This window comes from Poecilia reticulata, linkage group LG19 (genome assembly GCF_000633615.1).
Source record: "Poecilia reticulata strain Guanapo linkage group LG19, Guppy_female_1.0+MT, whole genome shotgun sequence".
In the NCBI taxonomy this organism is placed as follows: domain Eukaryota; kingdom Metazoa; phylum Chordata; class Actinopteri; order Cyprinodontiformes; family Poeciliidae; genus Poecilia; species Poecilia reticulata.
Window position 1 is genome coordinate 15,405,380 of NC_024349.1, and position 27,136 is coordinate 15,432,515.

Sequence of the window (27,136 nt, forward strand, 5' to 3'; positions counted from 1 at the left end):
AGGAAACTCACCACTGTTCTCCAAGATGCAGAGAATCTCATTAAACTTTGTCCCACTAATTGGCTCATCATTTATAAGATCTATAATAATATTAACATATGGGAAAAATCTGAGAGACAGATGGCGAACAGTAAAGTTCGGGTTAAGGTTCACACCTGACGACCAGATGGTTGTTTTAACAACTCAAACACATGCTGTTTTAAAAAAAGGGTCTTAATATTTTTTTACACACTCGATGGTATATAATTGCTTAAAGTAAAAAATACAACAAGCAAAAAAAACAAAAACAATAATAGGCATTTCTATAACACAATCTGTGAACACTCAGAAATAACTGGCTAGTTCATGACATTACGTCTCCCACAATTACTGTGACAGCCAGCTTTTAATACAGCTACAATGACAAAAAATGCACCTAATGAAGCATAGTGCGCTTAAAACCATATTTATACCCTTAAGCCTTTTAAGGGTTTAATGGTATCACCCTGCATTTAAGGGATTTTAGCTCAATTCCCACTATGTCTGACTGGTTTCTCTGATCCTACTGGAAGAAACATCCCACAGCATGATACTGCCACCACCACATTTTATTGTGACGTGGTTTTCTGTAACACAAAGCATGAAGGCAAAAAAGCAGAGCATCTTCTTCCATATGTTTGCTGTGTCTCCCCTTCAGAAGACTACAAATGGGACTTGATTTTTTTTTTTTGAAATAATGATTATTTTTTGCCAAACATTCTTGATAACCAGATTTGTGTATTAACCTGTACTAACAGTTGTTATTGTTCCCATATCTAAGCTGCAGAAGAAACATTTTCAAGGCATGACAGACCAAATGTAGAGCCATACAACATTAATCCATCCAGATCCAGGTTCTTTTGTACAGCATGTAGCAGTTATTTGGTTATATGTGTTTGTGTTGTGGCGTTCCTAAGATGCTAACATGACATAATGGAGAGAAGTATTACTCTTGCCCTGAGATAAGTAGACAGGCCCTATATTTAAATTAGGAGCCCCATCACCCACCAAGTTGAAGTTGAGTCTATTGTTACGTACTGTGGCTAAATAGGACGCTGTGCCTTTAAATCTTAGCGGGGGGGTGGTGCTCTTTGAGGGGAGAGGAGGCCGCTTTGTGTGCCTCGCAGATGCGGAGTAAACGGACGTTGGAGCAAACACACGCTCACACACACACAGACCATAACCCTGACACAACTCTGCTGTCTTTTCTCCTCTGAGGAAACTAAACGAGACTTCTGGCAACTTACTGCTCGCAGTTTTGCTTCGTGTTTACGGAAAGTTGARAGGAATACTGCCTTGAACTTTTTGTACGCCTGGAAGCTGAAGGAGAAAGGTAACTTTCCATAATGTGTAGCTCATGTTTTAGAAGCTGACTGCGCACTAACCTTTCTAATTTTGCTTTGTTTGGGGAGAGTGCTGCTTTGTAATGACTTGGTTTGTTGGCCCACTGTTGGTTTCGTGCCCTTTCGTGAAGTTAGGAACGTAGGTTGAACTAAAACCCAGCGGTGTGAGATCTGCATCTCATTTGAATCTCAAATGTTCCCTGTGGACAATCAGCGCCTGGCAGTCTCATCGGGATCATGTTTGTCCCATATGGAGGACCAAACAATGAGCCCTCTGGCGTCCTCTCTGTCCTTCATCACCAATCTGGCCGTTAAAAGTTRGGTATCTATTGAAAAAAYGTCCTCACATTTAATTTCCCTTTTGTGGGCATTTGTTATTCATTGATTTTACGTGAAACTTAAGTATTTCATTCTATGTGTGGACATAATATTGTACATACTTCACCCAAACAACTTTAGTTTTCGTTTCTTATGGGTTACCTCTTCTAAAATGTCGCATAGCTTTTCTGATTAGCTTTGGCATACTGCCTCGCTTGGAAATGGACAATAAACTTATCCAAGGTACAAGTAAACTKTTCAGCTACTTTTGGGCTCCTCTTGACCAAAGGTGCCTGAGAGAACTTTAATTCACACAGGACAGATTGCCAAACACACCAGTGGTGCACTAGKTAAACCCTCAGGAGGTTTTGATGTCGAAATAAGCTATTTAATCTAGAAGAGCATTAACTTTTTAATACTGCTTGAAATGGTGTAAGTCAAACATTTTTGCTCAGGTTAGTAAAATCTTTGTTTACGTTACCAGTTGGTTATTTTCTGTATTTAGAGACATTATGAGTTTTAGTTTGTTTTTGTTTTGTTTTGTTTTTTTAAAAGGGAAGTTGTTTCAAAATTGTGAAACATCTAAAGCTCATATTTAACTCAAAGCCGTTTTGCTTCAAATAAGAATTAAAGTCTGGACACTGGACAATCCCAATTTGGACCTGTTTTTCTATCGCAGTTCGAATTGGGATAAGGATGTTGAAATAGGCATGTGATGGGCTGARATATCGGTAAACCTTTGTAGACTAAGCAAGATATGTCCATTTTTTTTAAAGTTGTCTTTCGAAACAATTAGAGCATTGTACTAAGATACTCTGAAGTTTTCTGACCCAAAGTCACCAAAATTCCAGATTTTTGAAAGCATTAACTGTGAAGCACCCTTTTTGTGATTAGATTAAATGGTCCCTTTATTCAGCCCATAAGGTCAGTGTATTTTCCATTGAAACAGAAAGACATTCCAGCTATACATAATTGGCAAATTTGGATGTCAAGACTGAAAATATTTAAATCTTCTGGTGAAATATGGACTTTGCGTAGGCTAAAAAAACAAAACAAAAAACATGAGTTTATTTGTCAAATAAGTTAACCACTCAACCCCAACCTGCTGCTGCACACTGCTGGTCAGCTGGTTGAAAGAAGGCACTAATTATTCATATCTATATTTGTTAAGCAGCAGGCTCAAGGCTAKCCATCTTGGCAGATAGTCCCACTAATTAAGTCTTCTGAAAATGGGTTGCTACAGCTCYCCAAACTATGGAGAGCAAAAAAGGTCAAATGTTGTCCATCCTTGAACCTTGAACCTTAGTATGGACAATGTTGATGCAATAAACATCAAATATATTTTTGCTCAAAATGATAAAATCAGGAGATTTTAATGCATTATAATATTGTAATATAATGTAAACTGGAAGTCAAGTAATTGTCAGARTTTGATCCAAGCCCAGAGACACAACAAGCATATTGAATGAATAAGTACATTAAATAATACATGTGGTGTATTTCACATTTGGAACGCTTACTTTAARGACAAGTCAACAGGCATGTAGATAAGTTCTATATGACTAATAACTATCTTATTTAATAAATAATTGGAACTGAGCCACAGACCGTGGAATTTTTGTCCCAAAAACTATTTCCAGCTCCAGGACAGGATATGATTTAATCATAGTTGGGACAGATGGATTCCCTGAGCATCAGTTTCCCCTCACTGAAAGTTATGTAACATTATTACTCGTCGGCTGGTTTGTAAGACAGCAAAGCACTGTAAAGTCTCTGGGAGTCTACCTTTTTCTAAAACCCCTGGACCATTAGCCAGTTTCTTTGTGTTTTCTCTTTGGTCGTTTTGTCTGATGAGCTGCAAAATGTTTTTATAGACAACACTACAGTACACATAAACTCAAAGTACCCCCTTCTATCTTGTTGTTGTTAMAAGCACTATAGACTAACCGTAAAGTCCAGAACAACTTAACACTGCTCCGTGTCATTATTGCCGTCTTTTCATCAGTCGCTACCCCTCTCTGTTCATGGTTAAATTGTCTCCATGGGCAACTAGACTTATAAGCTAATGGGCCATGCACAACTCCTCTGACTTCCTCTTACATACAAATGTTTAACCACGCCTTAACAACGGCCCTCGGGGTCAGTCAGTAGTGTTCACTTTGTTTGATGAATCATTTATTATCCAGAAATAACAACTCTGTGTCATAAAAACCAGAAACCCGGGATCGTCCTTCTCGTCTCTGCGTTACTGCACACACTCCAGGCCTTTTTCAGCTACCTTACATTATGGCCTCTTTTCAGCTGGCAGGCAGATGTCTCTCCAATAAAATCTGTTGTGTCATAGGAGAGAACTGGGGTTGGTTGGGAGGGGGGGACTACGGCTGTGTGTCATCTCTGACTGTAGCTTCTTTTAGCTGCCAAGGCTGTTTGAGTTTGCTTGGGGAGGATGTTGCTGCTGTGAGCAAGTTGGCCACCTTCCCAACTCTGACTGCGCTGCACTGAGGTCACTGCAGTTTTATATTAGGAGGAGGTGTGCTGCAGTGGGGGTTGGAGACAGACATGCAAAGATTCATGGAAACCGTAACTTCGGGCAGTTTCTCATGCGCTCTGCGAAGTTACATGCGGTGAATTTGTTGAAACGCATCGCATATACTTAAATGGCTTCTTGTGGACAGTGTGTGACCAATAAACGAAATAATCAAAGAATCGTRGAGAAGTGACCGAAAGGAGCATGAACTTTACACACACAGCAGTATCTCATTTGTAGACTATCCGTTAAGGATACACAGGGTTGTTTTTATGTGTACGTCAGCAAATAAACATTTTTAAAAGCCTGAAATGCTGGTTTCCGACAGATGGCTGCAAACAGGCCTCGGCCCTCAAATGATCAAAAGTGTGAAAGAGAAAGGAAAAGCAGTATAAACGTGAACTGATAAAAAAAATTCAACTCATTTCAGGTGTAAACTTTTCCTGGTAAATGAAAAAAATGCTACTTCTTACTGATAAGCGGCTAAATAATGGAACAACATGCTTMTCTTTTTTCCCGTACCATTTCTTGACCTTAAGAAATCTGATTGCACTAAAAATTTACTAATTTCCATTGTATGTTTTTTTTTTTTCTTCTATTAAATCATTTCAAAGTTTTAGTCCCATTCTCCTTTACCTCTTTAATTTGTCAGATACAATTCATTCCATTCGTTTCAGTCTAATTTGGAAATAAGCCAGGTCGTTTCTTACATGAGCTTTTCAGTTGGACAGGTAAAATGAAAAGAATCTATTTTAGTTCCGTCAAGTGTCGTACTAATGTATCTATCTTATAAAATGCAGCAGAATACTTCTCACTGCATTTTAGGTGTAGGTCACAGGGGACACAGACTTGTAACCGGTCTGCAATCAAACTGCCTCCCAGTGGCATGCAAACACACACAAGCGTTTGTTGCTACCTGCCACTTTTAAGAACAGCATCCTAGGGACCGTTTTTCGAACTAATTTTAACTGCGAACTCTTTAAATGCCACCTCTATCAAACTCCTTATGGTACACCAGGGAGACGTATATCCTTACAATGTTGTTTCAAGGTTATTGTTTGATAGCAGTGGTGAACCCATACATCAGACAGAGTGCTTTATTTGATGTGATTTTGGTGGGCTAACAATGTGGGAAATAGGGTGGTTGTGCTCTGTGTTTTTTCAAATTTGCTCTCCCGTTTTACAACATCGTCAGCCACCAATGTTTCCTCTCAACCTTTTTCTGAGGTAAATTTCTACCCAAGGTAGCCAATCTATACTCTGGTATATACAGTAGAATAATAATTGCCTCAGAAAAACCAACTTGGTTCCCGGAAAGAGTCCCAGTAGGACTTGAAACTGTGAAAAAGAAACGCAATTTTAGATGTTTCCAAACTTTGTAAAACCCTTTGTGACAGCGGTTCTGCCCAGGCATAGATTATAGCATGATTTAGAAAAGTTGTGAGCTCTCATTTTCCATCTGTTACAGGATTCAGATCACCAACTAAAACAAAAGCTTCTTAGGATGTCTGAATTATCTCTGAACAGTCAATGTCTTCATGTGTGAGTGACTTRGGAAAAAAAATAATTCTGAATCCAGAAGTCCCCCAGTCAGTGACTATAAAAGAGGAAGCAACTGCCATTGATTAATCTGGAAGTTCCCTAAACACAGATGTTTCTCCTGGTAACCCTCACAAGTCATTGCCTTGTAGCGTCTCGCTCGCGTTATTATGTTGGTTGTTGCTGCCTAAACTCGCTTTGCCTGGACACGCTAAAGAGCAACCTAAGCCATTTCTTGGAGTTTCTTCATACTGTCATTGCACATAATTACTTTAAATCTGTTCTCAAGGGTCAAGTTCATTTTTCCTTTCCGTAAGAACCTGACTTGACATCCAATCCTCTAATCCTTGCCTGTTTTGGTTGCTATCATTTGCATCTCTGTTGTAGAAGACAGAAGACAGTAACCTGTTAAACAGGAATGTTATAATGCTAAACAACAAGACTGTTTTTACCAGCTCCTCCTTCACAGTTGTTAGAAGTACCTGATTGAATGGTACAATTATATGCGAAGTTTGAGTCACTTTCTTCAGTCATCATCGCTTTCAGTGTTTTAGCATGCAGTTGAACCGGTCCGGATGGTCGCCTAGTCTGATGTAAAAGGCTGTTCCAGCACAAGCTGCTTTGAAATCTCTGCTGAATGCCAATCATCTGGAGGCACACCTCTCTGCATTTCATTTGCTGAAAGCCCTTCTTAGTATTGCAAAATCACAGAAACGTACTTTTAAACACCTATTTTATCTGGTATTTTGACTTTGTAAGAAGCATTCAGTCATGTGGTAATGGCATGGAGGGAAGGAAAAATGTCAGTGGGTTGGGGCTCATTCTTTAACATTTTGCAGTTAAGTATTACTCACCAAGTCCTTTTGAGGAGAAACAATTTAACAAACCTCCCACTGCTACATTCCATAATCTCTGGAGTTTCCAAGAGACTTTTACATTATTTTTCCTCCAACTCAAGGATAGATTTTTTTTAAAGTCTCAATAGTGTTTTGAGAAGTTGAAAGAAAACATCTTCAATTGCATTTTTATTCTCGGATCTAGCCTTTAAAACACTACATTTTTGCGAGACATTGCCGTAGCTACAAAACATACTAAAAACTCTCAAAGGAGACTTTTTTTCTTTTTCTAAATTGTGAGATTTGTATGTAAAGCATCTTATCAGATGCTTAAAGCTGAGCAATTTATAATCTTTAAAAAAAAAAATCAGTTAGAAAAGATAAGTGCTGGATTTGTTGCTGAGGTCAGAAAGAAAGCCTAAAAGTCGAAGTACTGACATCAGCAAGATCTTTAATAATGCTGATCTCGTTATATGCCATCATTATACACCTTAATCCACTCAGTCATATAGACATTTCCTCAGGCTTTGGCTGGATGACTTGACTGTGCAGCATGTTTACAGGTGGATTAGAAGAGTCTCAAAGTTTGAGAACTTTAAGTCAAAAAAGCAACAAACAAAATAAATCTTATTTTGACAGGATTTACACAAAATGTACTTGGGAACACTTTGAATTCTAAGACCGATGCGGATAAAAAACGTGATTTTTCAGACTTTGCTGTTTTGTTGAAACATGGTTGTCCAGAAGCAAATAATCTTAAAAAAACTGAATATGTAGGAGCTGAATTTTATTTTCAAAATATTGTTACATTACACTAAGAACCTCGGTATTCGCAGAGGTGAGGGACCATGACTGTCTGCGTATAGCTAAAATACTCAAATACATGAGACCCTATTTAACGCTTATAACTGCCTGCTTTCATAGTTCAAACACCAACTTTTATATGCATTAATACACACAGTTTCTGCCACAACCTCAGAAGGTAACACATAGCATTGAGCTGATCTTGGGGTTACAGCCAATGAGTTTCAGAGAAAACCAATGCTACTCTTCGGTTTGGCCTCTTTACAAACACTAGCCAATAGCAGGTAACATTGTGCCTAGATAGCTTTATTATCTTTGAAATATTTTATATGCTCCATGGAAAACGCCAACCAATAGACTGATTTTGCCTGATAAATGCCTAAACAAAATATGTCTGGGGTATTTCTTATTTAAAACAACTCAATCCTTCACGTATAAATGATATACCATTAAAAAAAAAAACATGGAGGCAAAATAAATGCATTTTCAACATTGACCAAAAACAATTGGGATTATACGTTTTCTTCATGATGGGTTACTCTCTTGCTCTGACACTTATTTAGCATCTCATTAAAATAACTCTAAGCTATAGGAACAGTATGACCAAAGTTCTTAGCCGTTTTCCAAACAATACCTGTTGGTACATCTTGAACCCAGTAACCAGTCCTTGCCTTTTCCCCAATGGACCCACGTTGTTTATGGATGTCATGTGAACAAAAGAAAACCCTCAGTGGTTATTTTCTCAAAGACAAAGGAGGACTGGTTGTGTAACTGTGATAATCTTTGAGTCAGCTCAGTGACAAAATCATACCAGAAGTTTGTTCTGGAGATACAATAGTATCAGTTCTAAGAGGTACTATTATATTACAGTTTAATAATCCTGTGAGAAACGTTTAGTCTATATGAGTAAAGACTCTCACATCTTCCTTCCTGAGCCTCTGGAGGATATATTCAGGTCAGCAGCGCTGCTCTGTGAATGGACTGCGGTGAAATCACAATACCTTAACAGATAAAGATCGCCTTTGTTGTAGTGTACTAATGACTGTGAATCAAGGGGTGTCACCTTTTACCCTCATCTTTCATGAATGTGTGTGCATGTGCATTGTTTTGATATCCTGTTCACATGTGCGTGTTGGGTGTGTCAGAAGGGTTTGTTCTTTTTTTGTTTTTTGTTTTTTCGTTCTTGTTCCTTGTGACATAGTTGTGATTTTTGTTGGAGATTTTTTTTTTCTTTTTCTTTATTAACTGGAACTACAAGGGCGTGTATCTCCACTTATCTGTGCCAACCTTTGAACATGTTCAAGGCAGTGCAAGTGATTGTTGATGGACTTTAAACACTCATCTCAGCCAGTGAATTTAGTCTGCTAGATTAATTACATCGAATGCTCACAGCTTTCTGGAAAATAAAAGTTGGATCAAAGTGGTATCTGAAATATCTTTAATACAAGAAAAACATTTTGTATTATAAGCTGTAACTAATGAGACATCAGAGAGCTGCTGAACGTAATCAAGTTGGGATTCAGGGGAAAGCTTAGGATTTGGAAATTTTCTCTTACGGCCAACAAATACTCCAGTTTTAAAGAAGGGTTTAATTACACTGCAAGTAAAACGCGAGGTGATTTATTTATTTATTTTTTTCTTAAAAGCTTTTTTTGTGTGACTCTTAAAACGGTCGGGGGGGGGTTGCGTATTTTCCAGGCACATGGTGCCATTTTATAGCTCAATTGAGTAACTGTTATAGTTTCAATCAAACATGGCTTAAAAGCAATTTGACTTTATAGTTTGACACCTTAAAATTGGTCCTTTGCTCCGCTAATCATACAGACAGTCGCACAGTTCCATCAGGTGTTTGCTAATTGCTGCTGCCGCTAGTCAGGTGGAAGCTGAGACTGCAGCTCTGAGGAGGAGCTTTGTGAAAATATTTATCGCTTTGTGGGAGCAAGTGTTTAGGCATCCCTGAATAACTTTGCCAAGGGAGATTCAAGGATTTCTCAAACATGCATGAATGTTGAACTTGGAATGTTCAAGGCAACATTGTATGCTTTTAATGAGGAAATAACATTATCAAAAAATGTTAATTTTACATTGTTTCCTCCCTTTAGCAGCTGGGTTTCCCAAAGGAGTGACTTGCTGTGTCACATGTACACACATACTGTACAGACCGCAATGATTTGCACATTGTTTAAGCACTTCCTTCTTTGAAAATAGCGCAGAGTTCAGGGATGAAGTGCTGAAACTCATAAATACAGATATGGTTGGATCTAGCCATCTGTCTGTCTCCAAAAATATTTGAATTATTGGCAAAATTCTAAACTATAAAATGTGACAAAACTATGGTAATTTATTTGTTTATTTTATTTTATTTTTTACCAAAGTCTTTAGCAAAAACTACCCTCATCTAGCAGGCCACTTTAAATGGCCTGCTAGATTTTACTCTGCCAGCAAATGAACTTAGTCCCGACAAAATTTCACATCTTTTTTAAAACATTCATCATTCCTAAGGAAGATGCTTTTCTGCCATTTCAAGTCATTTCATAAATGTGTTTATATGAAGCCACATTGGAGTCTCTCCTCTAGGAGACTAAATGCAAGCTCATGAAGGTTAATCACTTTATTCTCTTTTAATTAAAATAATCCACAATTAATTACCAAAAGGTTTAGTGATGAATGTTCATTATGTCATAATTCTGAGCGAAACTGCCTTTTTTCCTGTGAAATAAGATGGGTTTGTAAAAAACCTTGAATGTGCAAAGCACATCAGCAGACTGTGTTTAGTTAAAAAAAATAACATATTTTTCTAATTGCGGCAAGGTGGCATTTATTGCACTGGTGCCATCCATTTAAAAAGATCCTCTTGTTTTCCTGCATGGAGTTTACAGAATTGCCACTTTCAGGCTTGTTTTTTACTCGGAGTACTCTGACTTCCTCCCAGAGTTTGAAAATATGCATGTTAAATTAATTGGTCTCTAACATAACCCAGAACTTAATGTGTGTGCACATGACCTCTTTTGATTGGTTGATGCTTCCTGGTTGATATGGTCTTGGCAGATGTTCCTCACTGAGACTCAACTGAAGGGCTGTGCAAGGTGCAGTTTTTCTGTGTCCCTCATCTAAGGTGTGTGCTTAAGCCTTTAGTAAACTGTAAGTTTCTTTTGAATGTGCACACTTTGTAAATCTGCAGTGAGATCCCTTCGGATGTCCCAAAGTTACGAGAGGTCAGCCCTACTTGGCTATTAAGGTGTGGGCCTCTGGGCAGACACATCTACCGTTAAAACCGAAGGTGTGAGCTGGCGAAACCATAGAGCAGGAACCCATGTTGTTCATATTCGGAAAAAAAAAGTCTCGGTTCATTCAAGTGCTGTGGCTAATCTGATTCTTGATAATCTGTGCTATTGGTTGTGTTATGAACATTGAAGTATTTTACAATGTCTGGTCGTTTACCACATATGATTAGGAATAAAAGAAAAGCAAACTAATGTCAGCTCTGCGGGACAATTTTTCATTTTTATTCATAGAAATTAAAGATGCCACAGCTTCAGGAAATAAGATCAAAGAGCCATCTGGTTTGTTATCTGAGCACTGCTACAACACCAGCTTTCATGGTCCTTTGGGGATGCATGACTCCGCATGACATTATTGTCTTGCACATCTGCAAGGGCACTAATAGTGCTCACTTATGTGTAAATGGGTTTGAAGCGACATATGGTCAATCAAGATAATATTTTGGTCAAACCAAACCTCTTTCTGCAGGACTCCGTAGTGAAGTGCTCTCAGTTAAATTGGCCTTCATGTAGCCCAGGCCTGCCACTAATTAAAAACGTTTGAATTATAAATAATTAAAGCCAGTTATGAAATGGAACAGAACACTCTGTGTGCTAGAGGGGGAAATCCTTTACTGGGCAGAAATAGAAAACAAACTTTTAAGACTTAAATAAATGAAAGATTCCTGGAGTTGTTTGAAAGCACAGCATTTTTCTCTAAAGTCCTTTTTTGAGTGTTTAATAAATTAGCCCCTTTTTTTTATTAGGTTTAAAAAGTCAGAGGTCCATACTGGGATGTGTTTTATTGTTTTTTTATTTTTCATCACTGAAATGGTTAAATCACCACTTGTAGAGCTTATTTCGGCTTTTAATGAACCTAACTGCAGTGTTCATTTGTAGCTCATTAAATTATTACACCGATCAGCCGCTTCCCACTGAGCCGAGCATCTGAGATGAGATTTCCCTTTGGTTACTTGGAGGAACATTCATTAAGATTGGCATTCAGAACAACTTAAATACATGCTCGCTCACAGCATGCGTGTCCACAGGACTACGCGGGATGTAAATAAAGGATGTGTAACATTGCAATTATACTGACAATTTGCTTTTCAGAATAAGAGGAGCCRTGTTTAGACCTTAATCTTTAGGCTGGGGACTTGTCAGATATGGCCATCTTTGTAAACTTGAATGCTCTCTGTCGGAGTGCTGGTTGGGGCTGCACAAGATTAGGTGCTATTCAGTAATTGTGATATTATTATTGAGTATTGCCATGGTGATATTAATTAACTCACATTTCCCACAAAATCCTCTCTCTTGCAAGGCTACCATGATGACGACCCTGACCAGAGACCTCGTGGTCACTGAAATCTATTTAATGTGCTGACAAACAAAAAACAATACAAGTCTATCAAACTGACCAAATATCTTGTCACCAGAGTTCAAATACACAGCAATCTGAATCCAGAAGTTTTGTTCTGACCATGACTCACTTCATAACTGCCTTGTTAGAGGCATTCTGTAGCCTCGTGGACAAACCATTCTTAAGATTAATTTTTCTTAATTTACTGATAGTTCACTGTACGATAATTATATCTGACTTCACTGAACGGTATCTGCCAGAGGTCACTTAGCAAAAAGAACAACAAATAGTTTAACATTCTTCATTTTAAGGAAATTTAAATTGCTTTACGACGGTATTAGTGCATTAATGTGAAACGTTTTATTGGCAGGATCACAATCCAAGTAGGAAGGAATTAAATTGCAATGTGTGGGGAACAAAACAGAGGTGCAAACCATCTCAGTCTTTCTATTGTCCCTGATTGGTTGGCTGAGGTGGTGATGTCATTGATTCTAACCCCAAGGATTGGCATTGAAATGCAACCCAAAGTGGTAAACGAGATACACTTTCAGATTCCTATGTGTAATTCAAAGCATAATCAATATAACTTTTTCCCTAAAGAATGTGAAGTGAATTTTCTCTCTGTTCATTGTAAAATAATATTATGTTGACTGTGAAGATAATTTTAGTATTTGTGTATTAGTCATAAACTGGCTATTCAGAAGTTTATAAACTGAGACACAATGGTTTTAGTGGATGGGTGCGTAATGGATTGTTTAATGGGGCAAAATGGAAGTGGGTAGAAAGGAAACAAGGGTAGGGTTAGGAACCATACAGGGCTATGAATTGGTAAAGGGGGAAACTGACTCCCCTTTACCAGACCCTCTTTATTGCCAGTGACTGTTTGTTGGTTTCCGTCTGTGTCATTAAAGTTAACACCATGGAGGTTTATTAACACAGTGTTTTGGTCGAGCCTTTCTGCTTGAGGCCTTTTATAGCTGTGGTTGTGTGTTTTAACATCAGTGGGGAGGCTGCTGATAAAAAAGCCTAGAAGCCGTTGAGAGGTTGACCCAGTCACTTATCATCCAGTCGCAGTGAAAGGCCTCCTGCAGATCTTTACCAGACTTGCTGTGTGTGCTCTTATTTTGCATTCTTCTCATCACGTATCTTTTGGGTCATATTTTATCTTTTGTAAAATCTCTTTCTTGGTGACTTTTTTTCTCCAGGGAAACACTAGCCATTGTTGTAGCTAAATTCAAATCTACAAACTGTACTACAGCACAAGCCAACTGTGACTCTGGCATTCTTGCTTCGACAATGCATTATGTAATTTGTCTCTTTCAAACTACAATCCTCTGTAGAAATTCAGCTTTGTTGCATTGTCCAACAGCTATTGGACGATTTATTTAACCACTTGGCTCTTATCCTGGCTCCTGGTACCAAGCGTGAAACTGGTCGGTTTGTCCTCGACTGAGTGGAAGGATTTTGATGATTACACAAGTACACTCCTGTGCACACACAGAGTTTAGCACAATCCATCCACTGTAGCTGTAATGAGGGTTGGATATATTTCATGTGGGACCCGGTGAAAGAACGTCTGTCAGTGTGCTGGCTTTATTTAGTGAATCTTGCCTCTCTTTGCTGCCCCGTTGCGTACTTTCAGTGCTTCCATCTGTGCCAGAAAAATCCCAAATTCTGACCCACAAGTAAAAAAGCCTCTCAGCCCTTTAATCCTTATTTGGGATTTTTGACAAAGACGATGTGTTTTGTTGTTTTTTTTACCCATAGATATTTTCTTAGACGTGTTGTGGGAAAACTGCGATAAAAATTTTATCTGTTTGTTTTTTGGAGCCGAAAATCCTCTGTGTCTCCAGCACGGTGTGGTAGCCCACCCAGGGCTCTGTCCAGCCATGCAGGAGTAACAGCTTCATAAAAGGTCAGCTTGGCTGGCAACACAGAGGAAGTGTTCAGAGGGTTGTCCTTTAGCCCTGAATATAACATTTTGAAAGACTTAAACAACAGTATCACTAGCAAACACCAAAATGGATTGAAGGATTGCAGTTAGGATTGTTTGGTAGAGACGCCGGAACGGTTTTTGTTTGTGTTAAAATTAGGAGAGGTGGGTCATTTACTCCACGTGTTAAGAGCCCAGGCCCTGTTAAAAATAACACTGTTAATCCGTTTGTGGTTTTGTTTCTTTGTCTGGGTGGCAATGGTGCTTTGAACGCTAATCCACTACACGCTAACACACAAATCAAACACTCACAACCTTGCCTGTAATGTTTTAAAGCAGTTAAAGTCTTTACTATGAAATGTTGGAATCCGCCGCAGTTTATCTGAAACCATTTAAATGTCAGATGGAGGACGAACTAGCTCGCTGCCGTAGGTGTTATTCTCCTGGCCTTTCGACCTCTGAGTGTTGTGATATTTGCTAGAATTGATGTCTTGAGCAGATTTTATCACCTGATTCAAATACTTTTGTCTAGAATAGTGTGCATTACAGTAATTTAATGTTTTCCTTATTCGGTGAGGTTTAGTTAAACTTGGCCCTCTGTACTGCCTTTCTTAAGTTTGCTTAAAAGTAGAATTATTTCTGGGATTTCTTAAGCAATAAAAGTTGCATTTTTGTGTTGATTGTGATTTTCATTTGTCCATTTTAAATGACTGAGATATTACTTAAAGTACATTTTGTTCTCTTTTAGGATTTTTCTTTCCAAAGACAGCTTGACATTGTTTGCTTAATTAATAATTTTTTTTTTGACATTTTCTTAAAAAAAAAATAGCATCTTTGTTGTATTTCTAATCACTTAAAGTTCCCAGCCAACTGATCTCTGATCTGTTCTAGCAGGACTGCAAATTGGAGTTATAAGCATAAGTTAGAACATTAATTATTTTTATCTGGTGATGAAGATTAAAATAACTTAACTTTGCTCTTCTCTGCCTTCCTGTGTGGAAAGTCTTGCTCTTTCATTTGGTTGTAGTCTGAATAAACCACAGAAATTGCTGGATTTGTTGTAGAAATTACATTCCTTTTGAATGACACTGTACATCGCTGTCTATACTCTGATTTTATATTTAAAGTGTCCTATAAAGTGCTGTTGCCAAGTTGCTATTAACCTTCTACTGCAGCATTCATGGATTGTTGGATTGGATTTTTGAGTTTGCAAACGACTGATCCGGACCTTTGAAGCTAACAGTTTTTGACTAAGGTCCCTTAATCAAAGCTGATTTTTCTGTCAATCTCTAATAGAGCAAATGTTCAGTAAGTTTTGTGCTAGTTACTGCTGCTTGCTCTGTGTTATGAACATCAGTAATTGTTTATAGGTTCAGCTGCTGGCCAGCAGAGAGGCAGAGTGTCTGCAGTGATTAGCTGGGAAAGAGAGTGACTATTTGCTTACCAATATTTTTGCGTGTGGATATTATGTTTTGACAAATAAATGTAAATGTTAAACTACACAGAGTAGTGTAGTAAACTACACAGAGTAGTTTAACACTGTTTAACAATAGCAGTCTAACTACTGCCTGGCAGCAGTAGGAAATTGGAAAATGTATACAGCATCTGATTTTAGAAATTTGATGATGCACCCTTTGTTCTCCTGCCAGCGGACCTTTTGTAATTTGGAACCTAGGTTCTCTATTTGTTTCAAATCTATTTCCAGTTTCGTTTAGTTCTAAGACGTAGCTTTGATTCTAGGGAAGGATAAAATAAAAGAGCATCTGCCTGGTAAAGGGTTATACCTGAGTGTTTGTTACGTGACAAACAAGTGTTGCCATTTTCTGAACATTGTCGCCTGTTTCGGCTCGAGATAGCTCTACCATTTGTCATACAGGGTTTGCCTTCCAGTGAAGAAATGGAGCTAATCAGGCAGAACTGGTTTCCTCACCTGAGTAGTAGGCAAGGAACAAGAATAGCTTGCCATAGACATTTTCAGTAACAAATCAGCAGAATATTTTCAAGCACATCAAACAAGTCAAATGAGTCATTTGAACTTCAGTTACAAAAATGAAATATTGTTTCACTATTTTCTGGTGTAGTGGAAAATATTTTTGTATTCTTTGAAAGCGTGAATAAATGTGGAAAGGTGGTGATTTAGCTGCAAAAATGTGAACATAAAGCTCTGGTTTAAACACTCCCAATCTACATGCAATCTACTGCATGTAGATTGCAATTTTGTATATCTTAGCACAGATGTTTTTGTCTTCTCTGCAATTATTTATGTGGGATTAAACTTTAAGTATCCCAGTACTTGTGATGCTTCCAGGACCCGACCCAACCCCCACRTGGGAATCCAATATTTGGGTTAAAGGTCAGGGGCCCAACAAAGCTGCTGCAAAAGAAATTTACTGATGCTCTTTGTTGGAGTTACAAAGTTCACATTGTTATGCACCGCTTCTGATTAATCGATTAGGAGTGTCATTTCTAGCTTTGGTCAGCAGGCCTGACCATTTGCATATCATTGCACCAAACAATGAGACAGCGGGATGAGAGACCAGGAAGTTGAATCAATTGGAGTTGTGATGTTTATAATTTTTTTTAAATATGTTAATTTAAAAAGCATATCTCACTTTCCACGCTTTGAAACATTTCTGGCATTTTACTATTTTTAATAAAAAGGGTAGCAAATGCTGTCACTGTCGAAATGTTCTTCTTGATGTAAAGCAGTTACTGTTTTTAAGTTTGGGCCAATGTAGACGACCAGACAGTAAAAAAAAGTAACCTTCTCCTGAAAGACAGTAGTTATCTCAGACATATGTTCTTAGTYGTACACTAAATAACTGTAACGAGTTGCAGACGCCAGTCAGAACTGCAAAYGTACATTATAGCAAAAGGGCCAAATTGATCAGCACCAACCAGAAAATGGCAAGTCTCAAGAGCTGTTATGTAATTTTTATTTTTTGTTTTCCCGACTCCCTGTAGCTTTTCCCTGAGAGCTTCCTCCTCCTAAATAAAATATTACTTTTCGCTCTCTGTTAAAAATGTAAGATGCAGTCAGTTTATGCCTCCTGGTTTCATGTGAGTCGACGTTGCTGTGATTGGGCTGAGCAGCTAAAGGAGAGAAAGTGGTGTGGGGATAGCTCAGTGTTGTGTCTGTGATCAGTGGGATTACAAGTGCGAGCCTGAACGCTGTCGAGCGTGTTGGTTGTTGTGATGTCATTCTACCCACATCAGAGGCTGCTGGCAACATAAGATGCTCTTAATCATTTATGGCCCTGTCACCACTTGTCTCAGTTGGAGCCTGAGTCACACGGAGCAGTGAGTGCACTGTTATATAAAGGCTTTGTCACCAAGTGGCACGTTAACTGGGGCAGTCGTTTGCAGATGAAGTGTACGATTTTTATCGCGCCTTCTGAAATATTTTCCCTTTACATAAACATGTCAGACTAATACAGTACGGTCCGCTTTGTGAATGTGCAGCAGCAACGCTTCACTTACAGTCATGAGGAATAAAAGACTGTAGAAGTCAAACTGGAATCTCAGGTTTAGGTGAGCTATTGCTGAGACGTTTGTTTTTCTTTCTGTTGGGATTTGCGGGCTACATGCAATGAAAAGCAAATGAAGCTCGGAACATTTTCATTTTCAATATCTTTGAGAAAATATGCACTCATGCTGACAACGGGCAGAAGTTGGAAGAAAAACTAAAAGTTTTTGACTCTGCAAGTCCATAATAGATTAGGCCTGTTGGATTGACTCAGCCTATCCTTAATGCCCATATCTTTAGATGCCGAGATATAGAAGCTCTCTGACAGCAGTGAATAAACTGTGTAGTGATAAAGAGACAATTACAGGTTAGTGTAATCAAAACTGCCAGGGAAGAARGAAGACGATGGGAAGCTGGATGGAATTAAATCGAGGTTGATGGATACACAGATAGACATAGATAAAGTGTCCAGGTAGCACCTAAGAATCACAAAATACTTTGGACTGCTGTGAATTTTCATCTTCTCGTCAGACACAGACCTTTAAACATAGAGCCAATGTTTGATTAATGCATTCTTTGAAATCCTTCCACTTCACCAATACGCACTTCTTTGTTCCAGTCCACCATATTAAAATGGAATACATTCAACAAAGTGCTGAAATGTAAAAGGGATGCAAACACTTTTGCAAGACACCATTTAAAACGTCATCATCCCATCAAACTCTCTTATACAAATTGCTCCCAAGTTTAAGCAGCCAATGTCATTGTACAGATTTGATTGTTGCACATCAAATCATAATTGCGATTGCAGTATCAATGTGTGCAGCTTACATTGCACATGCAAGTTGCACACATAACTTATGCTGGATGGAATCACTAAGTTGGCAAATACAGTATATTTAAGTTGCATTCATAAGTGCTCTGCACTTGATGCCTCAGCTCAATGTAGATTTTGGTGGCCGACTTTCTTAGCCTCTCAAAAAGGATGAATAACAGTGGAAAACACAGAAGATGAGTGAGGACAAATTTGTTCATCACAAACAGCATTGTCCTTGCAATATTTAACAGAAATATCACAATTGCATTGTTTCCATATTGTGCAGCCCTAATTGTAGTGGTGACTCATTTTCTAAAACAAATGAATAGCCCCAAGTCCCCTTTCATACAAAAGGGCCGTTTAAAGCTTGTTTAAATGTTATTTTGAAATAAAAATAAGCCATGACYTGCCATTACCTTAAATTACCCTTTTTCTTTTATAGTTTACTGAAAGGCTAAGATTGAATATGACATGACTGTAGGCTATASTTTGTCTTTTTGTCCGGGCTACAATAGCAGGGTCACATAACCAAGAGGGGGGGAAGTTTAAAGCTACAAACATCAAGAATCACCCAAAGGCAAAGAAAGCTGGCCATTTCCTGTCATGACCCCAAGGTGTTCGCTTTGGGTCTTTTTGATATTTGAGAACTCACTGACATTTTTTTTTTTATGTGGAGATTAAATATCTCCWTGTTACGCATCACTTCAAAAGCATTCCTCTTCTGTGGAGATCGTCTCATTGCCCTGCATAAGGCCACCAGGAAGGGTTAATCCATCAAAATGAGCTGATCTCTCCATGCAGGGGATGAAATCTTTTTCTCTTGCTGTCTCCGGCCGGCTTAGAGACAGGAAGTCMGATTGGYGGCCTCCACGCTGCTCCGATGTTGCCATAGAGAAATACAAATCTCTGCGCAGTGGCAAGGAACATAAYGCTGGATGAGTTGTCCTCGTTGGTCTGAAAAGCATTCAGAAGCCACTAGTTGAACATCTMCTAATTAGCTAGCATAGAACRCATGAACCTTTCAAAGGTTTAACACCGACATATCACACCCTCTTAAYGTAACTGCAGGGCCACGGTTCAGAGTGTTTGGTGTGCTTTCAGCTTTAAAGTATAAGCTTACAAGCTTTGCATCCAGTTGTCTAAACAGCTTTCCTAACAATAGGCTCATTTCAGTTTTCTTATGGGGTGGCGCAAGCTTGAACTCGAATAACTTAATCAAAGTGGAGAGAAAAGATTTTCATTTGCTCTTTGTTCAGCCTCTTTGAGGGCAGTGCGTCTTCCCCATTAGTGCTAGAACTACAGACATACTGAATGAAGTCGTTGATAAAAACCACAGGTCTTTTCTCAGAGGAGCAAAAAAAAAAAAAAAAAACCAACATAGTGGGACTCACTTCTGTCATTTATCAAACTCGGCTCTGTTCCATCTGGTGTTAGTTGCATTTCCAGTTGAATGGGTTCTTGTCAGAAATGCAAATGATTTCATGAGTGATGTTCTTTAGGAATATTGTTCAGTAAAGCAGCTATTCATTCATGGGAGCAATTCAAAAGCAAGCTCAGAGTGTGGGCTTCAGCCTCAGTTTGAAAACACTGTAAATGATGGTTCATGCTGTCTGGTTTGAACAATTGACACCCTTGTTACAGAGATCCATGGAGTTTGTGGACTTGTGACTCACACATTAAGTGGGTTGCCGAGACCCGATTTCCCGAAAGCCCGAGCCAAAGTTGAATTTGAGTTCGGCTCTGTTTAAATCACATCAGTGATGGTAAAAAAATAAAAATAAAAAAAAATCAAGAGAGTATATTTAACACCTATGTCTAGTAGCTTTGTTGTCATAGCTACTAGACACATTTTATTTCTTTTGAGGTTAAAATTAGGCTAATCAGGAACAACTGAAGTTGAAGGATATACTTCATAATTTGTAAAAAAAAAAAAAAAWAAAATTCTGAAATGTGCTCAAGCTTATGCCTAACTCCAGCTACATCTATTGCCTGTAGTGATATTAAGAACAAATTTAAAACCACATGAAAAAAAAATAAAGCAAAGACAAGGCAGCCAAAAATGCTGACAAAACTTGCCAAATATTAAATATGCCACATTTTGGACGCCAAACTTTGGCATCTGTTTGTAACATATTTTCCACTCAAGACCCCGACTTTAGGTCAAGGCAACTTTATTTATATAGCACCTTTCAGCCAACGACAAAGTTGACACATTTTCTTTTTTTCCTGGCGTGGAGGGAAGAGGATCTGTTCTTAATAGTCTGTGGTTTAAGTTAAACTTCGCTGAAGAAATACTGCAGACCCCGTCTCCTCTTCTTTTYCCTCCTGTTCCTCTATTATTTCAAGCTCGRGTTGTTCTGGCTCCCAGTATAATGTCTCTTTCTGGTTATGTAACAGTCAGGGGCCTAAATGGGAACTAAAGCACAGCAGACACTGCAGTGGATGGAAAAACAGAAGGAGACAGTCGAGAAATAGGGCACAAAAATGTATCAAAGGAACAGAACGAATTTGAATGGAAATCCACTACAATGGTGTCCCTTTTTCCTCCCAWGTGGATTGGTGTTGGGTAAACGTGCTTGTAGACAGCCTCCTTCACCATTACATAACGCCCTTGAAGATTTTTGCATTTAAAATGTTTTCCAGTTCAGAACTACTTCAAGTGAGGATTCGTTTTCGGGACACAGCAGCAAACGTTTCCATTCGGTTTAGCCATCAGGAAACAAATGAGTTACGTGATACGTTAACAAAGTTGTCTGGRGAAGTTATTAATGGGGAGTTTAACATTTTCATTTGCTTCTTAAAGGGGCTYAATCTTTTAAAAATTAGTCTCTAAAAAGCTTATCACTACGTGCATGACAAAATTAAACTTCGTAGATGTTTTTTTAAATWTTTTTTATTAGAGTTGACATGTCTGTTAAAATTTCCACGTTGCCTGCCAGGTTTTTCCTCGGTCTTTCTAGGAACACTCACATTGACATTTGGTTTGTTTTATTCTACAGATTCCTTCAACTGAGCTGAACTGAAGGAACAGGATGGCTTCAAATTCTAAACGCCTGGAATTACACTTGCTTTGATAACCTCCCACAAATCTCAAGGAACTTTAAAAAGAACTGAAAGCCTAGTTACTGATTTGGATCACAACTGAAAGACTGCCATCATGCCTATTCTCAAGCAGCTAACGGGCAACTCCAACCAGTCGAAGAGGAGGTCAAGGGCTGACCTGACAGCTGAAATGATCAGCGCTCCTTTGGGGGACTTCCGTCACACCATGCACGTGGGTCGAGGCGGGGACGCCTTTGGAGACACTTCATTTCTCAGCTCCCGATCAGGGGAACCTCCAAGGGAGTCCAACACAAAGGAGGACTCACCAGGTCCCAAACCAGGGCTGCTGTCCCGCACCTTCAGAAGCAGCAAGCGGTCCCAATCTGTTAACAGAGTGGACAAGTATGAGACCCCCACACTACCTTCTGCTGCCACATCGCTGCCTTACCTGAACGCCAAGAGTTCAAACATGGGCAAMCAACTGCCAAAAAGTGTCTCCTCCAGTCCTATGAAGACGCTGGTGGAAAGTAAGCCGATGAACGGAGGGGCGGCTATGGCCACAGTGGACGCTGAGCTTGACGAACGAAACTTTGGTGAACTTAAAGACCTGCCTCCGTCCATGCCGAAAGGAGGTGGGATGAAAAAAGCAGAATCCGTAATGTCCTTTCACATCGACTTGGGCCCTTCAATGCTCGGGGATATCCTCAGCGTGATGGAGAAGAAAAACTGGGAAGAGGACGACCTTGGCTTTGAGGAAGGCAAAGGTAGTGAGGAGCATGCATCGCCATCCCACATCCCTCACATCGACGATGATGACGCAGAGGAGTGGGCACCTTCGAGACCACCTCGCAGTAATTTTCAGCTCCAGCAAAAGGTCACGGCGGATCCCTACGATCCGGAGATCAGCGAATCAGAAAGGAACAACCACCACACGGACAGCTGCTCTGTGTCCAGCTCTGGTTCGGAAAAACCTCAGTACAACCTCCATGACGGCGACACAAACATTGTGAAGTACAGTTCGCCACACAGGGATGATGATTTCGACTTCATGGATCAGGAGGATGATGAGATTAGAGTCTAGATTGAGCAAGAAGTCTGTGCCACGCAGAAGAAACCGGAATTTAGGAGACACCATAGGAGGGGATTACAGTCAGAGTCGAGAAGGTTTTTACTAACTGTAGATCAGTCTAATGTTAGATCAGTTTTATCAACACTATAAATAAAACCCATTAAGTCTTTTTTTACTTCATAGCAAGAAGACTGACAGCTATTTTATTTTTTATGTTTGGATCGGTTGATGCTATTTTTTACCAGATGTCAACTCAGAGTACATTATTTTTCACAAGTTTTAAATGATAAAGGCAAAGATAAATCAGCCGGGAAAATCACCCATTTTAAAAGGAAGTAAAAGGTGGCAGCAAGATTAGAGAGCGGACTGTGTGGATGTGTTGTCAGTTCCAGTGAATGTGGAGGTAAAGAAGAAGAAATGAAACTGATAGGTTTGTAATCCCAGCGGTTTGAAGGTGTAGACACTACAGAGATAGAGTTATTACTTTTGCTCATGTCTGAGTTTGCTTTTCTTAAATCATTTTGTGTACAGATACTATAAGGATGTCAGTTAAGCATAGCCTCTTACGTCTGAGGTGGGTCTATTATATTTGCCTCCTTCCTAAATTGATCTGTCAGCTGTAAAATATTTTTTAAATTGTTTTTGTAAGGGATTGATTTGAGAAGCAAATGTGAACTTCGGAGTTTTAAAGGTTTTTGATGTATTTGGTAGGGGGACTATTTTATGGTACTATACTGTGATCAATCTCAATGACGCTAAGTACTAAACTCAAGACACCGGATTTTGTATGCTGCATCACTTCTGAAAGCAAAATGCCTTCTCGCACATCAGTTGGACTCTGTCAGCACAAGGAAGACACCTCATCAATTTCTGTGCACTCTCACGAAACTGACACTCAGAATCGCTGTGCAACTTGGGGCTTCTGTAAATTTTAGAGGTTTTTGTGTATGTATTCTCTTTTCTTTTAAATATGCAGGAATGGTGGATTGTTTTTGAAGATGCGTGAATGTATTTGTCTTCATTAAAGGACGATGGTACATTGGCTCTCAAAAGCCTACACCCCTTTTAYAATGCCAAGTTTTTGTAATCTTGATAGATGATCTCAAAACTTTTTCCACATACAATGTGGCATTTTTCCTCTGTAAAAAAAAACATTAAAAATTGAAATAGCCAATGGATTGAAATGCTTTGCTTTATAATTTTCAACCAAGTTATGGTTAAAATTCGTATTTATCCTGTCATAAATTGCCTGATTTCCCAATATACATGAATTTATTTGATTTCTATTTGAGCACCTTTTGATTCAATGTCTGCATTTAGTCAAGGCTTTAGTTCAAACCTTTTTAGTATTAATTATTTTATTTTCATTTTTAAAAAAACCGTCAACCTTCTGGGAAAACATTTTATGTTATACTTAAACAAAACTAATTGTCCACTCAGATATATTTTCCATAGTTGGGATTACAGGGATTTTTTTTTTTTTATCTGTGTAGATGAATTTATGAATGGTCAGTATTGACCCATAGCCTGCTAGAAAGCTGGAGATAAGGAGGGATTACATTTTTCAGCATCACAGTCTAAGCATACATCCAAAAAAAACAAAATGGTGGCTTTGCAAGAAGAAAAATAATGTTTTGAAATGGTTTTGAGATCAGAATTAAATCTCCAGGAAGGCACCACCTGTGGACAAATAATATCACCCCAATCTGGTGGATTTGGACAAATTGTACAAAATTAAGTTGCCAAGCATTTTCCATTCAAGGTGCATGATCTACCAAACATGACTGGATGTCGAAACTAAATCAAAAACTTCTTCAGCACAGTGTTGGTTTTCAGATTGTACACATTTTTGGAGCCAGGCTATTGCACCTTGTCACGCTTTTTCTCTATGATCTGATTTTTGTTTGCATATATGCAGGATGAACTTTTGGCTATATGTGGAAAAAGTTTTAAGTCGTCCGTCAAGGTGAACTTGTCTTACATTCCATGTACTGGCATTTTAATGGTGGGGTAGAGGGGGCTTTTGAGAGGAGCTGAAATATTAGGAGGTCAGTGGCTGCGATTTCTACARCCTGTGGCTTGTTTGTGAAAGCAGAAAGGGGACCGAAAAGTAAATACAGTGTTTAAGCACAGGTGGTTAACTGAAAGTCTTTTGCTAGGTCTCCAAGCACTGAGAGGAGAACATATCTGCTGAACTGACCCCCACCCCCAAAAAGAAGACGCTGACTTTCTCAAATCACACGGTAGTAGTTTAACCGGTCCGATTTGTCTGCCCTCTTTATAAGTTGGAACTACTCCAGCAACAGACAGGTAGACATTTTTTTTTTTATCTTGAGCTTTTTATGTCAGGGTCTGCTGTACACTACAGCCATACATTTCCTTTTAATACACCTGGGAGAAATGTGACCCTTTAAAAAAAAAAAAAAAAAATCTAATTCTGCGTTAGAAAACTAATTGCCACCTTTGACAAACAGGAGCTTTGAATGTTCTGATGTGGAACGGATGCAGGTGTGCGTACAGAGGGTCGGGACGCTGTGCCATTCCGCCCCGAGTTGTTCCAAGAGTTGGAACAAACGTGCTTCCAGAAGCCTCCGACTTTAAAGTTACCTGCAGGAAATTTCCAAGTGCGTTCAAGGCTCGACTTCCGTAAGGTGTTTGAATTTGATAAAGACACTAAAAACCTCCCCACCGGATTGGCTCATAATTGGCTCCGTAAATCAAATCTGTCAGGAATGTGTTTGGTTTTGTCGGAGACGTGTCACTTAGAACGTCTCCTCCACAAAATGTGCAATCCTCCCTGTGCCGTGTTGAATTCCCACAGAGGTATCACAATGCAGAGGGAACCATTTTCTTCCAAAAATTATTACAACTGCTATCTTAACCTCGCCGGTGTAGTTCATAAAGACAGTTTTAGACAAACCGGTGATGTTTGTGAAACGTTTGTGCTAGGAAGCGAGCAGAGTGTAGAAAAGGTGACTTCAGATCCAGTTTTTGGCATATTCAGTATCATGAAGCTTGTCTTACCTGGGTCTGTCGCCGTGGTAACTAGCTTGGTTGTGCTTCCAGATTAGAGATCAACACCGTCAAAGCACCGCCTCGCAAACGATCAGTACACTGAAGAAAAATGGGGAAAAGCCGGGTGTTGATTGAACAGCCTCTCCTCTTAACACGCTTCCATCATTTCTTCTCCCAAATATGTTTCAGACGTATCGCTGCCAAATTCTGATAGATAATGGTTACTGTGGTTTGTTTTCGACTGATGGCAATTAGAAACTGCTATTCGCTTGGTGGTACTTTGCCAGAGAAAAACAAAAATGACCGATTTTAACAGTGGAACAAAAATTTCTAATTATTTTTGATTTTGCAGATTAGTATCAATTTGTGGACTATTTGTGATATCTTTCTGATGATTAAATGTGAAATCTGTGCTTTTGTGAGATGAAGTACTTTCCCCCCCCCCCTCATTTTTATCATAAAGAATCCTACTTTTTATTTTAAAAGAGCAGCAGAAACACTCCTCCACTGTTGTTGCTGTCAAGATTTGTAATTAGTGCCATTAATAATTCCAGAGAACGATCTTTGAAATCAGCAGTGTGACCGACTGTTATAATAAAGAGGGAGCCAGAGGAATGTTGGCGGCTTTAAGGCTAAATGGAAAGTTTGTGGTGAAGATTATTCTTGCAAGGTTTGAACTGTTGGCGTTATGAATAATCGCAGAATTATGAAATTTTACTAAATTGCACTGAAAATGCTTCTTGTTTTTGTGTATTTGTTGTGTCTCTCTCTTGAGAGGAAACTCCAAAGTAAACCAGAACAAATTATGTTAAAAATTTGCAAATACTGCCTGCCTTAGGTCTGCTTAAGTTCTCCACTCCCTGACAGTGTTTTTGAGGCTTAAGAAAAAGATAAGGACAGCAAAAGAAATTCAGCAAACTGGCTCAAAGCTCATCTTTAGAAGGCGTTGTTTTTTTTCCCCCCTACTCTGTGGCTTTGTTATGCCAAGTATGTACTGTTTTTATTCCTCTTCCCAATTCTGATTTCACTTCATATTAATATATTCACCTCCCTAACTTTCCTTTCTTTGAAATAACAGCTATATTTTTCAATAAAAGAGAAAGCTGGTAATCTTCAACAAAGGCCAAGTCGTTTTTGTTTTTTTCATGACTTTGAGTCTCGCCACAGGCTGCCTCATTTTCCCTCTCCTTCACAAGTTTATTTGCATTCTGCCTCCAAAATGGGCAGCAAGCTGATTGAAATCTAACCTTGAAATAGCCTGAAAAATGTCGGCTGAGGGAGCTGCTGAAGGAGCTCCAGCTCAATCCTCAGCTCAGTAAAAAAAAAAAAAAAAAGAAGAAGCCTTGTCCAAGTGGACTATTTTACACAAACAATGCTGATATAAAAGGGATGTAATATTATAAGCCACACGAGTCCACGGAGTTACTTGAACCATACACACTAGCACTGCTTATTAAAGGCTGGAGAGCTTTTCAATAAAACACAAAAATCATAAAAAATAACTACCGAAAAGACACCAAGATTAAGGGACATAAATACTTAAAAGGACACTTCAGATTTTTATTGTAGGTTTCTGGTGGACGAGGTTATGAGAGTTCCCTCTCTGACTTAAGGTAGATAACTTCTACTTGCTTGAAAAATATTTTATGGCACAAATACACAACAGTAAATGTGCATAAAATGACTAAACAAACACATTCATTATTCCGTTGTCCTTGCAGGGTTGCACTGGGACTTGGGTCCATCTCTCGTATCCATTGGGCGTTAGGCGGGGTACACTTCGGACAGG

The 27,136-nt window shown here is 38.9% G+C and overlaps 1 protein-coding gene across 1 annotated transcript; it reads left to right on the plus strand.

Annotated features, from left to right (window-relative positions):
* The first annotated feature begins 1,119 nt into the window (after nucleotides 1-1,119).
* Nucleotides 1,120-26,468, plus strand: cdc42ep4b (CDC42 effector protein (Rho GTPase binding) 4b). The gene is made up of 2 exons (XM_008437267.1): nucleotides 1,120-1,351; nucleotides 21,221-26,468. The coding sequence occupies exon 2, from the start codon at nucleotides 21,379-21,381 to the stop codon at nucleotides 22,342-22,344; it is 966 nt and encodes a 321-aa protein (XP_008435489.1). The 5' UTR covers nucleotides 1,120-1,351; nucleotides 21,221-21,378; the 3' UTR covers nucleotides 22,345-26,468.
* Nucleotides 26,469-27,136: the final 668 nt, after the last annotated feature.